Source organism: Mauremys mutica, chromosome 7, assembly GCF_020497125.1.
Source record: "Mauremys mutica isolate MM-2020 ecotype Southern chromosome 7, ASM2049712v1, whole genome shotgun sequence".
Taxonomy (NCBI): domain Eukaryota; kingdom Metazoa; phylum Chordata; order Testudines; family Geoemydidae; genus Mauremys; species Mauremys mutica.
The window spans coordinates 77,563,661-77,580,833 of NC_059078.1; the positions used below are offsets into that span (position 1 = coordinate 77,563,661).

General features: G+C 42.1%; 1 protein-coding gene across 18 annotated transcripts in view; it reads left to right on the plus strand.

Moving 5' to 3' along the window:
- The window catches only part of GRID1 (glutamate ionotropic receptor delta type subunit 1), an 845,000-nt gene that overhangs the window by 634,222 nt on the left and 193,605 nt on the right, over positions 1–17,173 (plus strand). For 17 of the 18 annotated variants that reach the window (XM_045025227.1, XM_045025243.1, XM_045025244.1 and 14 more), the window contains one exon: positions 8,676–8,729. The exons of the other annotated variant lie outside the window; for it this stretch is intronic. In XM_045025227.1, the coding sequence (XP_044881162.1) occupies positions 8,676–8,729 (54 nt within the window). The remainder of the gene's footprint in view (positions 1–8,675; positions 8,730–17,173) is intronic. 18 annotated transcript variants of the gene reach the window in all.

Genomic DNA, 17,173 nt, shown 5'->3' on the forward strand with positions numbered 1-17,173 from the left:
GCACATTTCATGGCTCCAGTTATCGAGCCTTCCCTCACAGCTGCTGCACACTATAAAGGACTTGCCCTTCAATGGCAAAGGCCTGTTCTCTGAAAAAACTGGCCCTAGGCTGCAAAGCCTAAAGGGCAGCAGGGTCACTTTGCGCTCTCTCTCGGCATGCACACGCTGGTGCTTCAGCGCCGACCTTTCCGTCCCCAGCCTCACCGCTCTTACCCTGCGCCTAGACAAAGACAGGACTTTGCCAGCGGGCGTGGCTTACGCAGTCGTAGGCGTCAATCAGGACCCCAAAGGAGCCAAAATTAGGGTCCTTCTAACCACCAATGGGGCAAAAGCCTACCCATCCTCGTCCCTCTTAGGGACCCCGCTCACGAGCGATTCCTCTTGCAAGAGGTGCGGACGCTCCTCTTCATCGGAGCTATAGAGGACGAAAGGGACAAAGGGTTCTACTCCCACTAATTCGTAATCCCCTAGGCGAAGGGAGGTCTCAGACCTATCCTAGACCTGCGGGAACTCAACAAGTTCATGATACAGCTAAGTTCCGCATGGTACCCATGGGGACCGTCATCCCATCCTTGGATCCCGGAGACTGGTATGCCGCCCTCGATATGAAGGGCGCGTATTTTCATGTCGCCATTTCTCCTCCACACAGAAGGTACCCCCGGTTTGGGTCCTACCGTTATCATTTCCAGTTTACGGCCCTCCCGGTTGGCCTCTATACAGCCCAAGTGTATTCAAAGTGCAAGGCTGTAGTCGCCGCCTCTCTTCGCCACCGTCAGATACACGTTCTCCGTATCTAGACGATTGGCTCATTCGAGGGACCACTGGGCCCAAGTTACCAGTCATGTGGGCATCGACACGAACCTATTCCTGTGTCTAGGCCTGATGATCAATAGAAAAATCCACTCTGATTCCCACACAGGGAATAGAATTCATTGGGGCCATCCTGGACTCCAGTCTCGCCAGAGCCTGCTTACCTCAGCCTCGGTTTCAGGCGATGGTAACAATTGTACAAGGTCTACGGACCTTCCCGACAACTTTGGCTCGCACTTGCCTAGGTTCCCTGAGTCACATGGCTGTCTGCACGTTTGTAACCAAACATGCCAGGCTTCGCCTCCGTCCACTTCAATTGTGGCTCACCTTGGTGTACCACCCGGGCAGAGATAGCATACTCATGGTCGTCTCGTTCCCCCCGAGCATCCTAGGCTCCCTCGACCGGGAGTTGACGCCCTCCCTGGTGTATCCAGGGATGCTGTTCCATTCACCCCTCGGGGTCCCTCATGATAGACACCCCATCTCTCGGCTGGGTGCTCACCTGGGTCAGTTTCGCACTCATGGCCTTCGGTCGGCTCAAGAGCTGGCCTTACACATCAATGTCTGAGAGCTGAGAGCAGTCTGCCTTGTATACCAGGCGTTTCAGCTGGCGGATCGCCTCAGCAGATCCTTCCTGTCTCACAAGTGGTCGTTTCCTCCGGACATTATCCATTCCGTTTTCTGGAAGTGGGACGTTCCCCGCATAACCCTCTTCGCTCGCGTGAGAACGAAAAGAGAGAGAAGTTCTCCTCATTCCAAGGCCTCTCCCTGGGCTCGATCTTGGAGGTTTTTTCTGATGCCGTGGATGAGCCATCTGCTGTACGCTTTTCCACCGTTCCCGCTGGTTCACAGGGTCCTGCTAAAACTCCGCAGGGACAGAGCGCACCTGATCATGATCGTTCCAGCGTAACCCAGGCAGAACTGGTACACCAGGTTGCTACACCTGTCGGTAGCCAACCCTATTCCCCTGCCTCTTTGCCCAGACCCCATAACGCGGGATCATGGCAAGCTTCACCACCCAGACTTGTAATCCCTGCACCTCACAGCATGGCTGCTACGTGGCTAAACCGATCCGAGTTACGTTGTTCTGCCTCGGTTCTGCAGGATTCTCCTGGGTGGTAGGAAATCTTCCACTTGGTTAACGTATCTGGCCAAGTGGAAGCGTTTCTCCTGCTGCTACGAAACGCACAATGTTTCTCCTGCCGAGGTCCCGATCCATTCCATCTTGGACTACCTCTGGTCTCTCAAACAGCAGCGCCTGGCGCGGTCATCTTTAAGGGTACACTTGGCAGCCATCTCTCCCTTCCACCCAGCGGAGAGTGGCCGCTCTGTATTCTTACACCTTGTGGTTTCTAGGTTCCTCAAGGGCTTGGAGCGTTTATACCCCCCCCAGTTGGCCCCACCAAAACCTGGGTCTTCAACCTGGTTCTAACCAGTTTTATGACTGCCCCATTCGAGCCACTGACAACATGCTCGCTGATATACCTGTCCTGGAAGACAGTTTTCCTTGTAGCCTTTCCGTCGGCCAGACGAGTCTCCGAGCTTCAGGCTCTCACGATGGAACCATGGTATACTGTGTTCCTCAAGGACAAGGGCAGTTGTTACCACGTCTGACCTTCCTCCCTAAGGTGGTGTCGGCCTCTCATATCAACCAGGAGATCTTCCTTCCAGTCTTCTTTCTGAAGCCACACTCATCGCAAGGAGAGCAACAATTGCCCTCCCTAGACATCCGTAGGGCGTCCGCAATCTATATTGAGCGGACAAAGCCCTTTCGTAACGCCCCCAAATCTTCGTCGTACTGGCATACCGGTCGAAGAGCATACCTGTCTCCTCCTAGAGGATTTCATCTTCGATGACGTCGTGCATCCACACCTCCTGTGTTTTGGCCCATGTTCCATAGAGCCACCTTACTGCACATTCCACCAGGGCTCAGGCTTCTCTGCTGCCTTCCTGGATCACATACCCTTTCAGGGGATATGTCGTGCAACTACCTGGTCCTCGGTCCACACCTTTGCCTCATTGGTCCATGAGTCCAGAGATGATGCAGCCTTTGGCTCAGCAGTTTTGCATTCTGCAACATCTAACTCCGACCCCACCGCCTATGTAAGGCTTGGGAATCACCTAACTGGAATGCATATGAGCAATCACTCGAAGAAGAAAAGACGGTTACTCACCGTTGTAACTGTTCTTCGAGATGTGTTGCTCATATCCATTCCAGACCCGCCCTCCTTCCCCACTGTCGGAGTAGCCGGCAAGAAGGAACTGAGGGGCGGATGGGTCGGCAGGGGTATATATCCTGCGCCATAGCGGCGCCACTCCAGGGGGCGCCCAGCCGACCCACCGAGTGTTGCTGGGGTAAAAATCTTCCGACGAACATGCACGCGGCGTGCACACACCTACCTGGAATGGATATGAGCAACACATCTCGAAGAACAACAGTTACAACGGTGAGTAACCGTCTTTTCATTGAAACTACGAAAGCTTCATTTTCTTTTTCTTTTAATCTATTAATCACCATAGAAGATGTGCCCTACAGGGCAATAGTGAACTAAAAGCTATTTATTTAAATGCAAAAGTAAAAAAGGTTTAATGAATTAAAAGAATTACAATAAAGTGTGTGTTGAGGGGGTGGGGGAGGGGAGCGGGATTCTTTGTTACGTGTGCAAGTCACTCCTGGACTTTTAATTGAAGGAGTTTCTAAATATATATTAAATATCATGGGAATAAGATCTGAAACCATCTGTCCCACCAGAGTTCACTTCCCCATATCTGCTATCTCTACTCATTTGTATACAAGACATATACAAGATTTCTCAGATACACAGGTGCACTTTGATAGCATTCAATTAATTGCTGTCACATACTCCAAACATGGCCTTACATCTCTCTTTGGAAATTGGACTGTTGCTACACGTCCTATTATGTTTTCTTATCCATGTAGATCCAGAACAAAGCTGTTAATTTTTTTTTAAATATAAAAATCTATCTCCTACTAAAGAGCCGAAACAGTTTGAGGTAGGTCTGGCTGAGGTTTATTAAACGGTATTAAATTCCTGGTGAAAGTGTGTGTCCTGTTTTCTCAGTGTAAAAGGTTAAAAATGTTCCTTAGTTTTGCTTAAAAAAACCCAAAACAACAAGAAAACCCACAACCCAACAACAACAAAAAAACAACCCAAAATGCTCTTAAATAAATCATGGCTAGGTATATGGTGTTAAAGGAACTGAAGACCCAGGGGACAGTTACTTGGATACAGAACCTTTCACCTCTCAGCCACTGACTGGAATGCTGCCCAGGTCAATGGTGGCTGAAAATTGTTGCCTTCTCACAGCTGCTTGGTGGCAAATGTGAAGTGAATTGTTGGCAGAAGTCTGAGGATCTTGATCTAGAATTGCAAATTCCTGTGGGAGTTTCAAACAGATTTGGGGGAGGGAGGAGGTCCTGACAACCTTCCCTTTCCAGTCATTTCTTACCCTCTTTTTAAGTAGGTAAGAAAGTAAAATAAATAAATAAATAAATACAATTCTGTCCCTCATGGTTACAGAACTAATTTTTAAAATGTGAACTGATCATAAACCAATGTAGTACTGCCTACCTGAATCTCCAGACAGCCTCAGCAATAGGTCTAAACCTTGGTGATCATAATTTGTGAGGGAGTTAGAAAGAGGTGTCAAGGTTTTTGTGCCCTTCAGCTATTGCTAAATGGAAGTGGAAGGTCTAGCTCAATGGGAGGGAGGGCTTGGGGGCTGTCTTGGCATGGAAATTGGGGTCTCAGTGTAGAAAAGTTTGAGACTCACTGGTTTATGTGAGATGTGTTGGTGGTGCCAGTCCAGTTGACGGGTGTCTACATCTCCAACAGGCACCATATGGGATTGTCCTAGCATAAAAAAAACCTGCTACACAATTAAGTCCAGTCTGTTCGGGAATGTTCTTCAGATCAACAGGTGCTTGGATAATGCCATGTGATAAAGCTTGTAGTGTTGCAGATGTATCTGCTCTGCTGACACCAACTGTCCTGGTTCAGGGGTGAGCTACACCTATGGTCTCTCCCTGAGGGCACTCTTTCCAAGTGACAGGCCTCTATCTGCACTTCTCCCAACTGGAAGTCCATGATTCACTCCATTAGTCTGGATCACCAATCTATAGCACCCCGTGTTCCCACTATATGATTACAGGGCAAGCAGTGCTTTATATTCCTTTGCAGCCCCTTCGGAGTGTACCTCTTAGGTGACAGATTTTGTTTCCTTCACCTCACTATGGTTCTACCACTCTTAGACTGGATTCTGCATTGACAGCAGCAGCCTCCCTGTTTCCAGCTGTGTTGGCACCTGCAACACACTTCCCTCTAGGAGCCTGGAACCAGCAGCTGATTAAAGTAACTCAAACTGGAGTGTTGACTATCCACCCCAAGGTACATAGCAAGCAGATAGAAGGGTTATAACCACAAGAAGTCTGCATGCCTGGGTCTTGCCTAAACCTTATCACTTCTCGAAGTTTAGGGATGCCTACCTGCCTCAGACACATCCTACAGGTCCTCTGTCTCAGACCAACTGCTCCTGCAGGGTTCTCTACCTCTCTCTGTCCCTGTGTCTCCCCCTGAGACGCTGCTGAACACTCACTCCCCCATCACCTTTCTTAACTATTTACAGTCGTTTTGATCTCTAGGCTTTGGCCTTGGCAAAACAGCTCGGTAATGTTCATTTGGCATGTCTGAAAAGTATTTTCCTGTTTAATGGTTCAGCCCTTGTCCCACTGAGACTGTTTACCTAGAGTTGTCTTACCTCTGACTATTTTGTTGTTTCCTGCTTGCTCTTCCTAGCAGCTCCTTTTAATTTAACTTCATGTAGGCAGACAGGATAATATCAAGCAGATAAACTGAAGAACCTATAATATTTGTAAAAAATAACGCAGCTATTTCTCTTGTTCCACAAGATTCAAGTGTGATGATTATGGTGTGGTTTACTGACATTAAATTTCTTATAAGATGTGCAAAAGAAAACATAATTTTTCCCTTAAAAAAAAAAAAGGAAGTTCTCCTTGACTGTCTTTTGTCAAGCATCATATTTTTCTTTCATTATTATCACTACTAATACTGGTGGTGGAATGGAATGCTCACCTTTTTTTGTTAATACATTCAATAACTCTCCTTCAGTTTCTGCTGACAAAGCAGTGTCATATATGCTACAGAGAAATTACAAGCAGGGTTGTACATGCACACATCTATATGGACTTTAGCAGCTTGTCATTCCAAATAGGCCATTTATGCACCACAATTAATAGTGGGTTGTTGTTTGCATTATAAATCTTGGTTTTCAGAACATTATACTATAGAATCCAGCTGTTAAAATTTGTTTGGGGTGAAACAAAGGGGACAAGGTACTGGTCTCAAAGTGTCTCTCACTGTCTGCTAAACTTGGAGAAATTATGTGTTTTAGTTTTAAGGCAAATTATAGAAAAGATGGAGACTTTTAGGTTCCAGTACGCTATTCATCTCCAAAGCTGCTTTTCTTTTTAATAAAACGTTGCAGGCCATTAGTCTTGAATGGCAACTATACCCTTTGGGAATTTTATGAGAGATCTGCACTCACATACAGTATATGAATGAATGAGTTACTTTGTGTATACCCTAATATTTGTTTCCATCAAAAATCCCATAACGTTTTTTTTGCTCATGAAATTTGCTGTGCGCAGAACAGCACACAATGGATGGCAGTGCTATTCCTCAGCCACAGCAATCACTCAGGTTCCTGATCTGTCTCCTAGAAAATCCCTTTCATATGGTACAGTTGGGAGGCTGGCTGCAACAGCTCTGTTAGGAAGTGTATGATTTTGGGGGGGGAAGGCAGCAATAAGTCTAAATAATACATGGCATATCTTTAACATTGTAGCAAGATTTCTGGCAGGTCAAATAGATTAGTTGTTAAGATTAATTAACATATATACTTTTATTGGCAATACAACACCTGACCAGCTATCAGAAGCTCCTTAGCTGGCTACAGCCAATGGATTCTCTCCTTCCATTTTGTCTTGCAGCTGTTTGCCGTATAAGTTATGGACTGTGAAGTACAGTTCTGAAAGCCAGGAAATAGAACGTTAAAAGCTCCAATTCTTCCCTAAATGCCTGGGTGCAGAAGAGTACTCTCTGCCATAGGAGCTCTGCCTCAAAGGTGAAGATTTTAAAACCAAAGTGTCTAATGTTAGCTTCTAAATCCACATTTACTCAGAGTGTGGGGCATCCAGCAACTTGCATTCACTTCAGGAGGAGGTATTGGCTGCTCAGCACATTAAGGGCCTAAATATGGACATAGAAGTTAGGTTTAAAAGTCTTTTCCCAAATTCTGAAGCCCTTCACAGGTAGTAAAGGAAATTAGCTTAAAACCAATTTTTAAGAGAGAATTGTCTATAGGGATGTGTACCCCTATTACCGTCTCATCTACTCTGAGACCTGTCTTGGTTAAAACTACCACAATGGTATTTTATTGATGATGATAAATAATTTGTCCTTCATCCTATTTTCATTCTGTGGCTCTCAAAAGCTTTACAAAGGTGAGTAAGAATTATCCCTGTTTTACAGATGAGACCACAAAGGCATAGAGTGAGGAAATGATTTTCCAACCATTATACACCAGACTTGTCTAGACGGGGAAGATGAGTGGTGGTTTTAAATAGATCAGCTCACCAGCTATTTATGGCATTTTAAAACATCTTGTGTACACAAATACAGTGATGTTTACAAAGGTACTGTCTGATTGTGGTCAAAACTAGTTTGTAACTAAAGTAGCTTACCGACAGCATTAGCTACTAACGAGCTATGTAGTTTACAAATGGCGTTAATGATTTAACTAGATTTGACCACAATCAGGGAGTACGTTTATAAACACCGATCTGTCTGACTACACTATGTGTTTACAAATGTGTTAAGCAGCATATGTTAGCTAACATGTTTTAAAACACCACTAATTCTCCCAGACTATACAAGCCCTGCATTTGTGGCAACAGATTGCAGATCTTCTGACAACTGGTTGAGGGCACTATCAACTGCAGCTGTAAGGGACCTCATTATCTCTGGAATGGCATCAACTCTGCCTGCCAGAGGAGTGAAGCAGGGGATAGCTAGAAACTTAACTGTGTGCATACATTGGTCAGGCTCTTTCCATTCAGTTCCCCAGAACATTTAGGCACTGCCTGCTATTGCATTAGTGACCCTATGAACTGTAGCAATCTGTCTCCACTGAAGGTTATAAATATGCTAATAAATTGACCCTTATGCCTAACGTGAAATTCCGCCCTCTGCAGCGGGCCAGCACAAGGCCTGTGAAAAACATAAGGGGAGACCTAGGTGGTATACATGTCTTATGCTGGCTTTCTGCACAGGTATGAGTTTCACCCAATATGTGTACTAACCCAGGGATTGCAGCTGGACAAGATCTATCTGTGTATGTTAATGAGAGGCCTGTTGAATATTGACAACATCCTACCAGCAGCCTTAAGAAATATCATCCTAGGAAGTTTAAAAATGACACGCCATGGGACATATACCATACACTTGCCTGCAGCCATGGACCAAAGAACGCTAAGTTTGCTTCTGCACATAGATTTCCATATGGTGGTGATGCACTGCTCTGCTGCAACTCTGCAAATGGAGGTTATATTGCTGCAGATACTCAAATCAAAATGAAACATGAGCAGAAGAGATTAGATGACTTTCAGCAAAGTAGCAGCAGTATGAATAAAGGGAACTGTACAAAGAAAACAGGTCTCAAAATGAACATTGTAATAATGTCCTTTTATCAGAAATTATAAATTAACTCTGGAAATCTTCGTTTTATTTAGTTTTATTTATGTGTGTATTTATTTTTTTCTGTAGGCTGTGGAAACCAACCTTGCTTCCAAGGATAGTCACTGGGTCTTTGTAAATGAGGTAAGATAGCCAAGAGATGAGCTAGTTTTGTCCTAGTGTTAACTCTTTCATCTACTTTTGTTCCTCTTATTCCATGCATTTAAACAAATCAGGCAGAGGCATACACTTTCCATTCTGCTTTTGAATGATACAAGAATTCAGTTTGTGTGGCTTCATTGTTAGTCTCTCATTTGAATTGGCACAGGCTGAATACCGAAATAAAGTCCCCAGTTCAGATAACAACTGAAAGGCTGTTCATTTTTCCCCCCATAGTGATCTATTCCATTAGCTTTTTAGTGCAAAGAGAGCTGCTCAAGAGACACCTCACCTCATTTTGCAGTCAGAAACCACTGACAATAGTAAAGAACAGTGAGGCTAGATTTAAAGTCTGTCAATTGTTGGCCTATTACAACATGAACTTACATGATATGTGGTGTAACTCTACTGCAGAATTATGTTGTTCTTTTGGCCAGAATAATATCAATTCAAGATGTCAATTTACCTATCATTCCCTTGGGAAGGGGAAGGGTGGGGAGGACCTGTATCTTGTCCTGTCACAACTATTATTTATTTTGTGTTAACACCAAGAGACCCCAATCAGGATCTATACAAACAAATGTTAAAGTACAGTCTCTACTCTGGAAAGCTTTATACACTAGAATCCCAGATATGCCAGCATAATCATTATACATCTCTAATGGCTTAAGAGAAGCCATATTAGTTTAGACATTTGTGTTCTTTAATAATGATATTGTAAAGGCTAATAAAATATTTAAATGAAAAACTGACTAAATCTATTGCATTAGATTCATATTATATATATATATATATATACACAACAGCAGGTTTAACTGCTGATTCCTTTGTTCGCTTTTCAGTTTCTTCTTTGCATCTAACAAATAGTTTTTGGTTAAAGTAGCCTTATCTATTAACAGTAACTATAAATTGCATTGTTTCACTATAACTAAATGGGGCGGGAGGGGCGGAATCTCTGTATACAAAGGTTTATGAATTTCTTTCCTATTCCTGTTACATTTATGTGTCTTCTGCTTTGTCACCTACTGTAATGCCCCAGTAAAAAATATCAGCAAAGCTCACAGTGTGTCAGTATTTATATTCACATAAAGATAACACACTGAATGTTTCCCACAGCATTTATTATTGGGTTTTGTTTGGGATTTTTGTTGTTGTTCAGATGTTAAAATTCACTTCATAAAGCCCAAGTCTAAATACCCTTAAACAAATAAACAAAAAATCACCACCACAACAAACCTTCAAAAGGTGTCAGGTTTGTTCTTATTTTGAGAGCACGAAATATGCATCTCTTTTCCTGCTAGAGGGTGGATGGGGAAGCCACACTGGCAAAATGCAAATCTAAAGTATCAATCAGTGATTCACGAGACAAGAACAAATTAGAATTCCCATATAATGTAATAAAATCCAGGGGACTTGTTATTGCAGGTAGAAATAATAACATAAATATTATTCAGTGATAAATATCGGTTCAAGAACTATAGACTCTATTAAATCCAATTGAGTTAAAAAAGAAAACTATAAAATATCTCAAATCCATGAAACTCTGGTGCTGGAATATGCATGCTAAAAATGTGAGAAATGTTATAATCCTTCCATTTTAATGGGAATGGGTAGGTGTCTGCTTACTCAGGGGTACTGTGGGTTGGTTACCATTTTGACCTCTAATATGGATTGGCAGGCGTTATTAATGTACATTCTTCAGCCCTAAGGAGTCTACATATATAGAAGGGCAGACTCCTTAGGGCTTTATTCTAATTTGAGATACACAGGCATGCATTTGTGCATATCTAAACTTTGTGCTTATACATATATGCACAATGAGAGAGCATCCTGTCCTCATCCAGATACCACTGTCTACATAACAATGTCCAGTTGACATTAGTGGGGATGTTGGGGCAATGACATTCCCTGGACTTGCACTGATATGTGCCTATGATTCTCAGATTGGAATCCAGCATCCAGTGGCATCCAGTTTTTTTAAAAGCAATTGGAACTGTTATTTTCAATGTTTTCTTCTGTGGGTAATATGCCAGATCAGACCTATATCATAAAAGGCACATATTGGGGCTAGTGTACAGCCACTTCCTCCCAGAGAGAGATTCAGGGGAACGCAGCCTGCAGAGGATTAAGCATGCCACGCTCCTCTACTGAGGGGTTCAGCATGCTCTTCAGTAAATGGCCAGCCAGCTCCAGTGCAGAAAGGGGCAGAGCCATGACAGTCCTGAGGGGCACTAGTAGGAAGCAGCCTCTAAACTCAAATGAACACAAAGCCTACACTGTGTCTTGTCCCCTGCACAGGGAATGTTGAGCATTCTGGTCCGGATGAAACTAAACACATAAGCATGCACTTAACTTTAAGTGCACCAGTGGGGCTGTTCACCTGTTGAAAGTTAATCATGTGCTTAAATGCGTTGGTGGTCTGCGGCTGGAGTGCTCAGCATCGTGTAGGATCAAGCCTTATGTGCACATTACAATCACATGGCCACTCTCTTGCACGCTCCCATGAGGCACATTGTAAGTCTTGATCACACTTTATTTTGATGTAGAAGACCTGAACAACCATCTAAGCTAACTGGTTTGCACTGTGGGGATTAGTTAGACTTCAAGCAAACAAACTACCATAGTAATATTTCTTTCATCTTTTATATTCTTGGGCCAGATTGTAACCCCCAGCTTGCAACACTGAGCAGCTAGTGACCTAATTATTCCCATTGTAGGCAATGGGATGATTTATGAGAGTACCTGGTCATCAATGGGAGGGAGGGGTTTTACAATTTGGCTCTTAATGCTTTATTTACTGTATAAACAATGGAATCCTGGAACCCATCCCCCTCTCTGCTATTCCCCATTTCCCAAATTCAAATTAAGTTCAAATCCGGACAAGAACTTTATGACTCACACCCATCTCTGTACTCTGCTTAGTCTGAATGAGTACACTGCATTGATTTATTCATATGATGTGTCTATTGCAGTTTTGCTATAATTAGACTATTTAATTATCATTATTTGTCCACTGAAAGGATGTTTTGATTCTTTTTCATCTCCCCATTTCTAACACCATGGGGTTGAGGTTAAATTTTGGAGTCTGAATTTCTGTTTTCCCACTTATTTTAATCTTTTAAAATAAGTAAATACCACCAAGTCTGAGAGGAGCAGGGGACCGGCCTTGAATTACATTGCTCCAGTTCAGATCAGTGTCCTATATGGGGTGATCTCTAATGACTTAAGTCTTTTTCTAGTCATCCCACTGTTCAATTTAGGAGTGGCATTGGTGGGTTTAAAAGGGTTCCAGTCAGCTTCAAGCAAGGGCTCAAACCAATTCCCATTGAAGTCAAGAGGAATATTTTAATTGGCTTCAGTAGGACTTGGATCAGGCCAGTGGAGGAAGGAATGCTACAGCGCAAAGCCTTTCAGGATGGGGAAATACACTGGGTACACAGGGAAAATAGATAATTACTTCCAATATTTTACCTTTTGAATCACCATTTGATGATAATCCTCCCATCCTCACAAAATACACTTGATATTTTGTATCTAGCTGGTTCCATTGCAGGTATTTTATAATTAAAAATTGCTGGCATGTCAGAAGCTGTACATTGTTTCTTTGTGTGTGTGTGTGGTTTTTTTTTTTTTTTAGGGAAAAAATTATACCTCTCAACGATCCCTCATTTTAGCCCATAGTTACCTTATTTCCACTTTAGTATTGTAGATTAGTCAAAAATAGAGAACTGAACCAGGAAACCAACGTTGTGGCCCAAGTTATGTATTAAGAAGTTCATCCAAATGGTTTAAAACTTCCTGTTTTACACGCACAAACACTTAAACACTTTTCCTTTTACATTCTTGGCTTGTGGATGGGCCTTTTGATGCTTTGGAGAGGAATGAGTCTAAATACTGGATTAAATGGTTCAAGTACCTTTTGAAAAAGCCAGACTGGAAGCTGTGGTTGTGTAAGCCTTAGCAAAAGCCAATGAGGATGATAACTTTAGTGTCTTTAGTACCGCTCAATGTGTTCCCAGGGTCCTGGTTCCAAGAAGTGCTGAGAGCCTGTGACCCCCAGTGATGGCGGTCAGAGTCACTGAGGGCCATCACTTTTCAGCAACAGACCTCGAAAAATTCCATTTGTGCCTTGCAGTTTTTGTTGGAGCCATTCACACTGTGGTGGACTGGCAGAAGGATACTCACTCTTCCGGTGTTTGTTGGTGCCATGCCCCGACAGTGGTGTTGATGCCTTTCTTTTTTTTATCTTAATATTTGCTTTCTTTTCTATCTCTTCTCTTTCTCACCCCGCCCACCCCTTTCCATTCCCCCCCCCCCTTGAATTGTGCAGTGGATGGGGTTATTTAACTCAATGCATCTGGATAATACAAATACTAATAATTCTGGCGGTTCCAGTTTAAAGACAGGATAAAAATAAAGGTGTAGTGTGAGTGCCACTCTCTATCATTCATTGGCACAGTCTGCGCTGCCATTTTTGCATATATCTTTTTCTCAACTAATGCAAAATACGTATGACAGTGAAAGTTTAAACAAGAAAGCACTGTCCATACTTCAGATCAAATCATTTATTTAATATATTTGCTGACAAACTTGAAGTTCCTGGGAACTGTGTGTCTCATATTTCATTTCAAATCAACTTGAGCCTTAACTATGGTATCTGAACCACATTTATCCTTGATGTGACTGCAGTGACTTTAGTTACAGCAGGGATGAATTCAGCTCTGTTTCTCAACATCAGTCAATTGGAATGGAAAAGTATATTGTAATTTTACATTGTTTTGATAGAAAGATGCAGAGCAAGTGAATTGCTGACACTTTCAGTACTTTAAAAATAGATTTAATTATAAGGTGTGAAAAATAAATCTGAAAACTAAAGGTTAGAGCGTCTACTAGACTGCAGTTTCCATTTGTTGCCCTTCCACTAAACTGATTGTGGTTGATTCAGATTAACCTGCATCTGTTCAGATACAAAAAGGTCCTTATTATTAATTTACAATAACAGATTATTATCTTTCTTTTTCAGTCTTATAATTATCACATATAGCACCTGAAGGAATAACAAGCACTATAAGTCAAGCTGCAGTCATTTGTAAATTCTGAAAATGTGAATGTTTGGGCTAGGGTGGAGAGAGGATGGGGATTCGAGGCACTGGATCTTTACTATCGGAATTATTTCAAGAAGTACTACAGGAAAATAGAGAGTTATGTCAAGCATTTTCTCCTATCTTAGATCTAGTAACTAGTCTAGTAACTTGTCACCCAATGTAGTTTAGGGAGGAGATATATATCTTTTTCTTTCTATAAAGGTTTTGTTAATAAGTTATTTGTGTGCAGATCCATTATGGTTTTCACTGAAGCACTTTAAAGATTCCAAATATGATGTTGAGAAAAATAAAGCCTATCTAAAGAAGGGAGAAACTTAAGCCTTGATCCTGCAGGTTGATTCATCAGCACAGCTCCTAGCACTCATGTAGATTCTTACTAGTGCATCTACTTGCAGGGTGGGGGAACCTTTTTTTTTTTTAATTGTCTACTGCAAATTACTTGGGCCTGTGCCTATGTGAAATATCAGAAAAGCACTAAACATCTGAGATACATATAAGATAAATCTGAATATGAGATACAGATAAGTTAAGAAATGGTGAAAACTGGAAAATAGCAACAGGTTTGCTCTTGTTGGTTGGTCTTACTGTTCCCTTCCTCTGTTCTCAAAGTACCCTTCAATCTGGTTCTTTTTCTAGACACACATATTAAGCATCCAAAGAAAATTTAATTGGAGCAAGGACTTATGCTTTGGCACAAAACTGGTTCTCTGCTACCTTGTGCAGATGGCAGGAGGCAGAGAAAACACTTCATATTGTGCCGCAGCTTCTCCCTTCAGGCTTTGTCGTCCATCCTCAGATGGCAGATAGGTTCACCTGATGATGAGACCTTTGAAGGAAAGAAGGTGAAGTGTGGAGCTCTTAGAGCATCTACCCTTTCCACCTTCCAAAAGTCTAGGTATTAAGCTCATTCTTTTTTTTTTTTTTTTTTTTTTTTGGCTGTACTTGTCTTCCTGGGTAATATATTTAATATGTTCAGGTGACATACATGATTCTGAACCCCATAGCAGTATGAACAGTTGTTCTATTAGGAACATCAAACAGCCATACCTACCAGTCCAGTGGTCCAGATGCTTCAGAGGAAGGTGAAAGTAATGCAATAAGGGACAATTATGGACTATCCTGTCCACATGGAACATTTCTTCCTAACTTCCATCACTTAGTTGCTGGTGTATGCCCTGGAGCATCAACATTTATCTTCCTTAAGAAAGTTTTAAGTTTCTCAATCCTTTTCATACTTTTGAAAGCTTCTCTTATGCTACCTCAAAAGTTCCAGTTAGTTCTGGTCCTGTAACTTTTTGTTAGGTCTTAGACTTGTGAGAGCAAAGGTTTTCTTTGTTATCCTACCTGGCACGCTTTCCAAAGACCTCCTTGCCAGAGGATCTTGTGAAGGCCAAGACTATAACAGGGTTCAAAAAAGAACTAGATAAATTCATGGAGGATAGGTCCATCAGTGGCTATTAGCCAGGATGGGCAGGGATGGTAGCCTCTGTGTGCCAGAAGCTGGGAATAGGAGACAGGGAATGGATCACTTGATGATTACCTGCTCTGTTCATTCTGTCTGGGGCACCTGGCATTGGCCACCATCTGAAGAGAGGATACTGCGCTAGTTGGACCTTTGGTCTGACCAAACATGGCTGCTCATATATTCTTATGTTCTTATGTAGAACGGGGTCATGCTTGAGTTGATTGCCTGATGTCTAAACATACATGAGGCAAAAATCAATCCTGGAGTAAATGCTTTAGTCCAGGGTTGAATGTGTTGAATGTCACATAATGTGTAAACTATATGGGGGGAAAAATCTCTCTATGGTTTACTTAGTCGCTTCTTGTCATTAGAAAGAATTTGTTATATTATTTGTAGTATAAAGAAGAAAAAACAAGTAAGAATTGTAAGAGTGGTAACGCATAGATAAATTGCATTCAGAGTTGTATTTGCCAAATAAGGCTGATTGTTGCTGATAATATTTCCTAAGGGCCCTCCTCCCCCATCTGGTTGTGCTAACTTGAAATTATTAAATATGTTGTTTTATATGAATACTTTATTCTGTTTCTTAATGTGTACGATGCTAAAATAAATATAGGCATTTAAATACTTCAGGAACCAATTTATCACAGAGGAAAATCTGTGTTTGCAGTAATAAAATCTGAAATGTATATCTTTACGCTAATAGCTACAGGAATAAGCTACTATACAGGTTATAAAACGCATTGGAAAGCAAGGCATCGAATACAGACCTAGTTAGAAAATGAAAGAGTGTAGTCTCATAAATTCAAAGGCAAACTAGAAGAGAACCATAAATGCACCCAATGAAGGCAGTGGACAGGCTTTTGGTCTCTTTAATCCATAGAAAATATCTTGGCAGAAAGAACTTGCATATACTTAAGGTGCTGTTGAAAACACTGTTTGAGGGTAGCAACAAAGAGCAACTACTATAGCGACTGAAATTCCAATTAATCCGGATAACTTCTTCAAATCTAGGCTGATGTTTGAGAAGAGAAATGCTGTATGCAGTGGTGTTGTAGCCATATTGATCCCAGAGATTATTATTAGAGAGACAAGGTGGATGTGGTAATATCTTTTTTTGAATATACTTCAGTTGCTGAGAGAGACAATCTTTTGAGCATACACAGAGAAATGCTGACAGTTCTGGGGGGGAAGTGCCCCCTATCATTTGCAAGAATAAAAAGATTAAAAAGCAGATTGTGAGGGAGAAAAAGAATGGGATTCAAGAATGGGAGCAGGAAGAGTCAGGCAGGGACTTTGAGCACTAATGGCAAAAATCATCTCTCTCAAAAAAACCCCAAACAAACAAAAAACCAAAAAAAACCCCACCATGCCTAGAGAGAGTGAAGAATCCTGTATAAACTGATTAGAATATCTGGATAACATCACCACCAGACTGTGAATCAAAAGAATTAGGCTGCAGTAGACTTCATTCTTCACTATTATCTCTTCCCAGTTGGGTTGATGGTATGTACTACAGCTACTGCTACTATCATCTAAATCTCCAGAGAGCTTGCTGATTGATTTGGTTGGGGGGGAGAGGGATAGCTCAGTGGTTTGAGCATTGGCCTGCTAAATCCAGGGTTATGAGTTCAATCCTTAAGGGGGCCACTTAGGGATCTGGGGCAAAAATTGGTCCTGCTAGTGAAGGCAGGGGGCTGGACTCAATGACCTTTCAAGGTATCTTCCAGTTCTAGGAGATTGGTATATCTCCAATTATTACCTTAATAAACACCCAAAAACTATAAGTTTACCCATCTTAACTGAATAGCCAAAGCCATGTAGAGGAGAAATATCTGTTCTAATGATCTTGTTCCCTC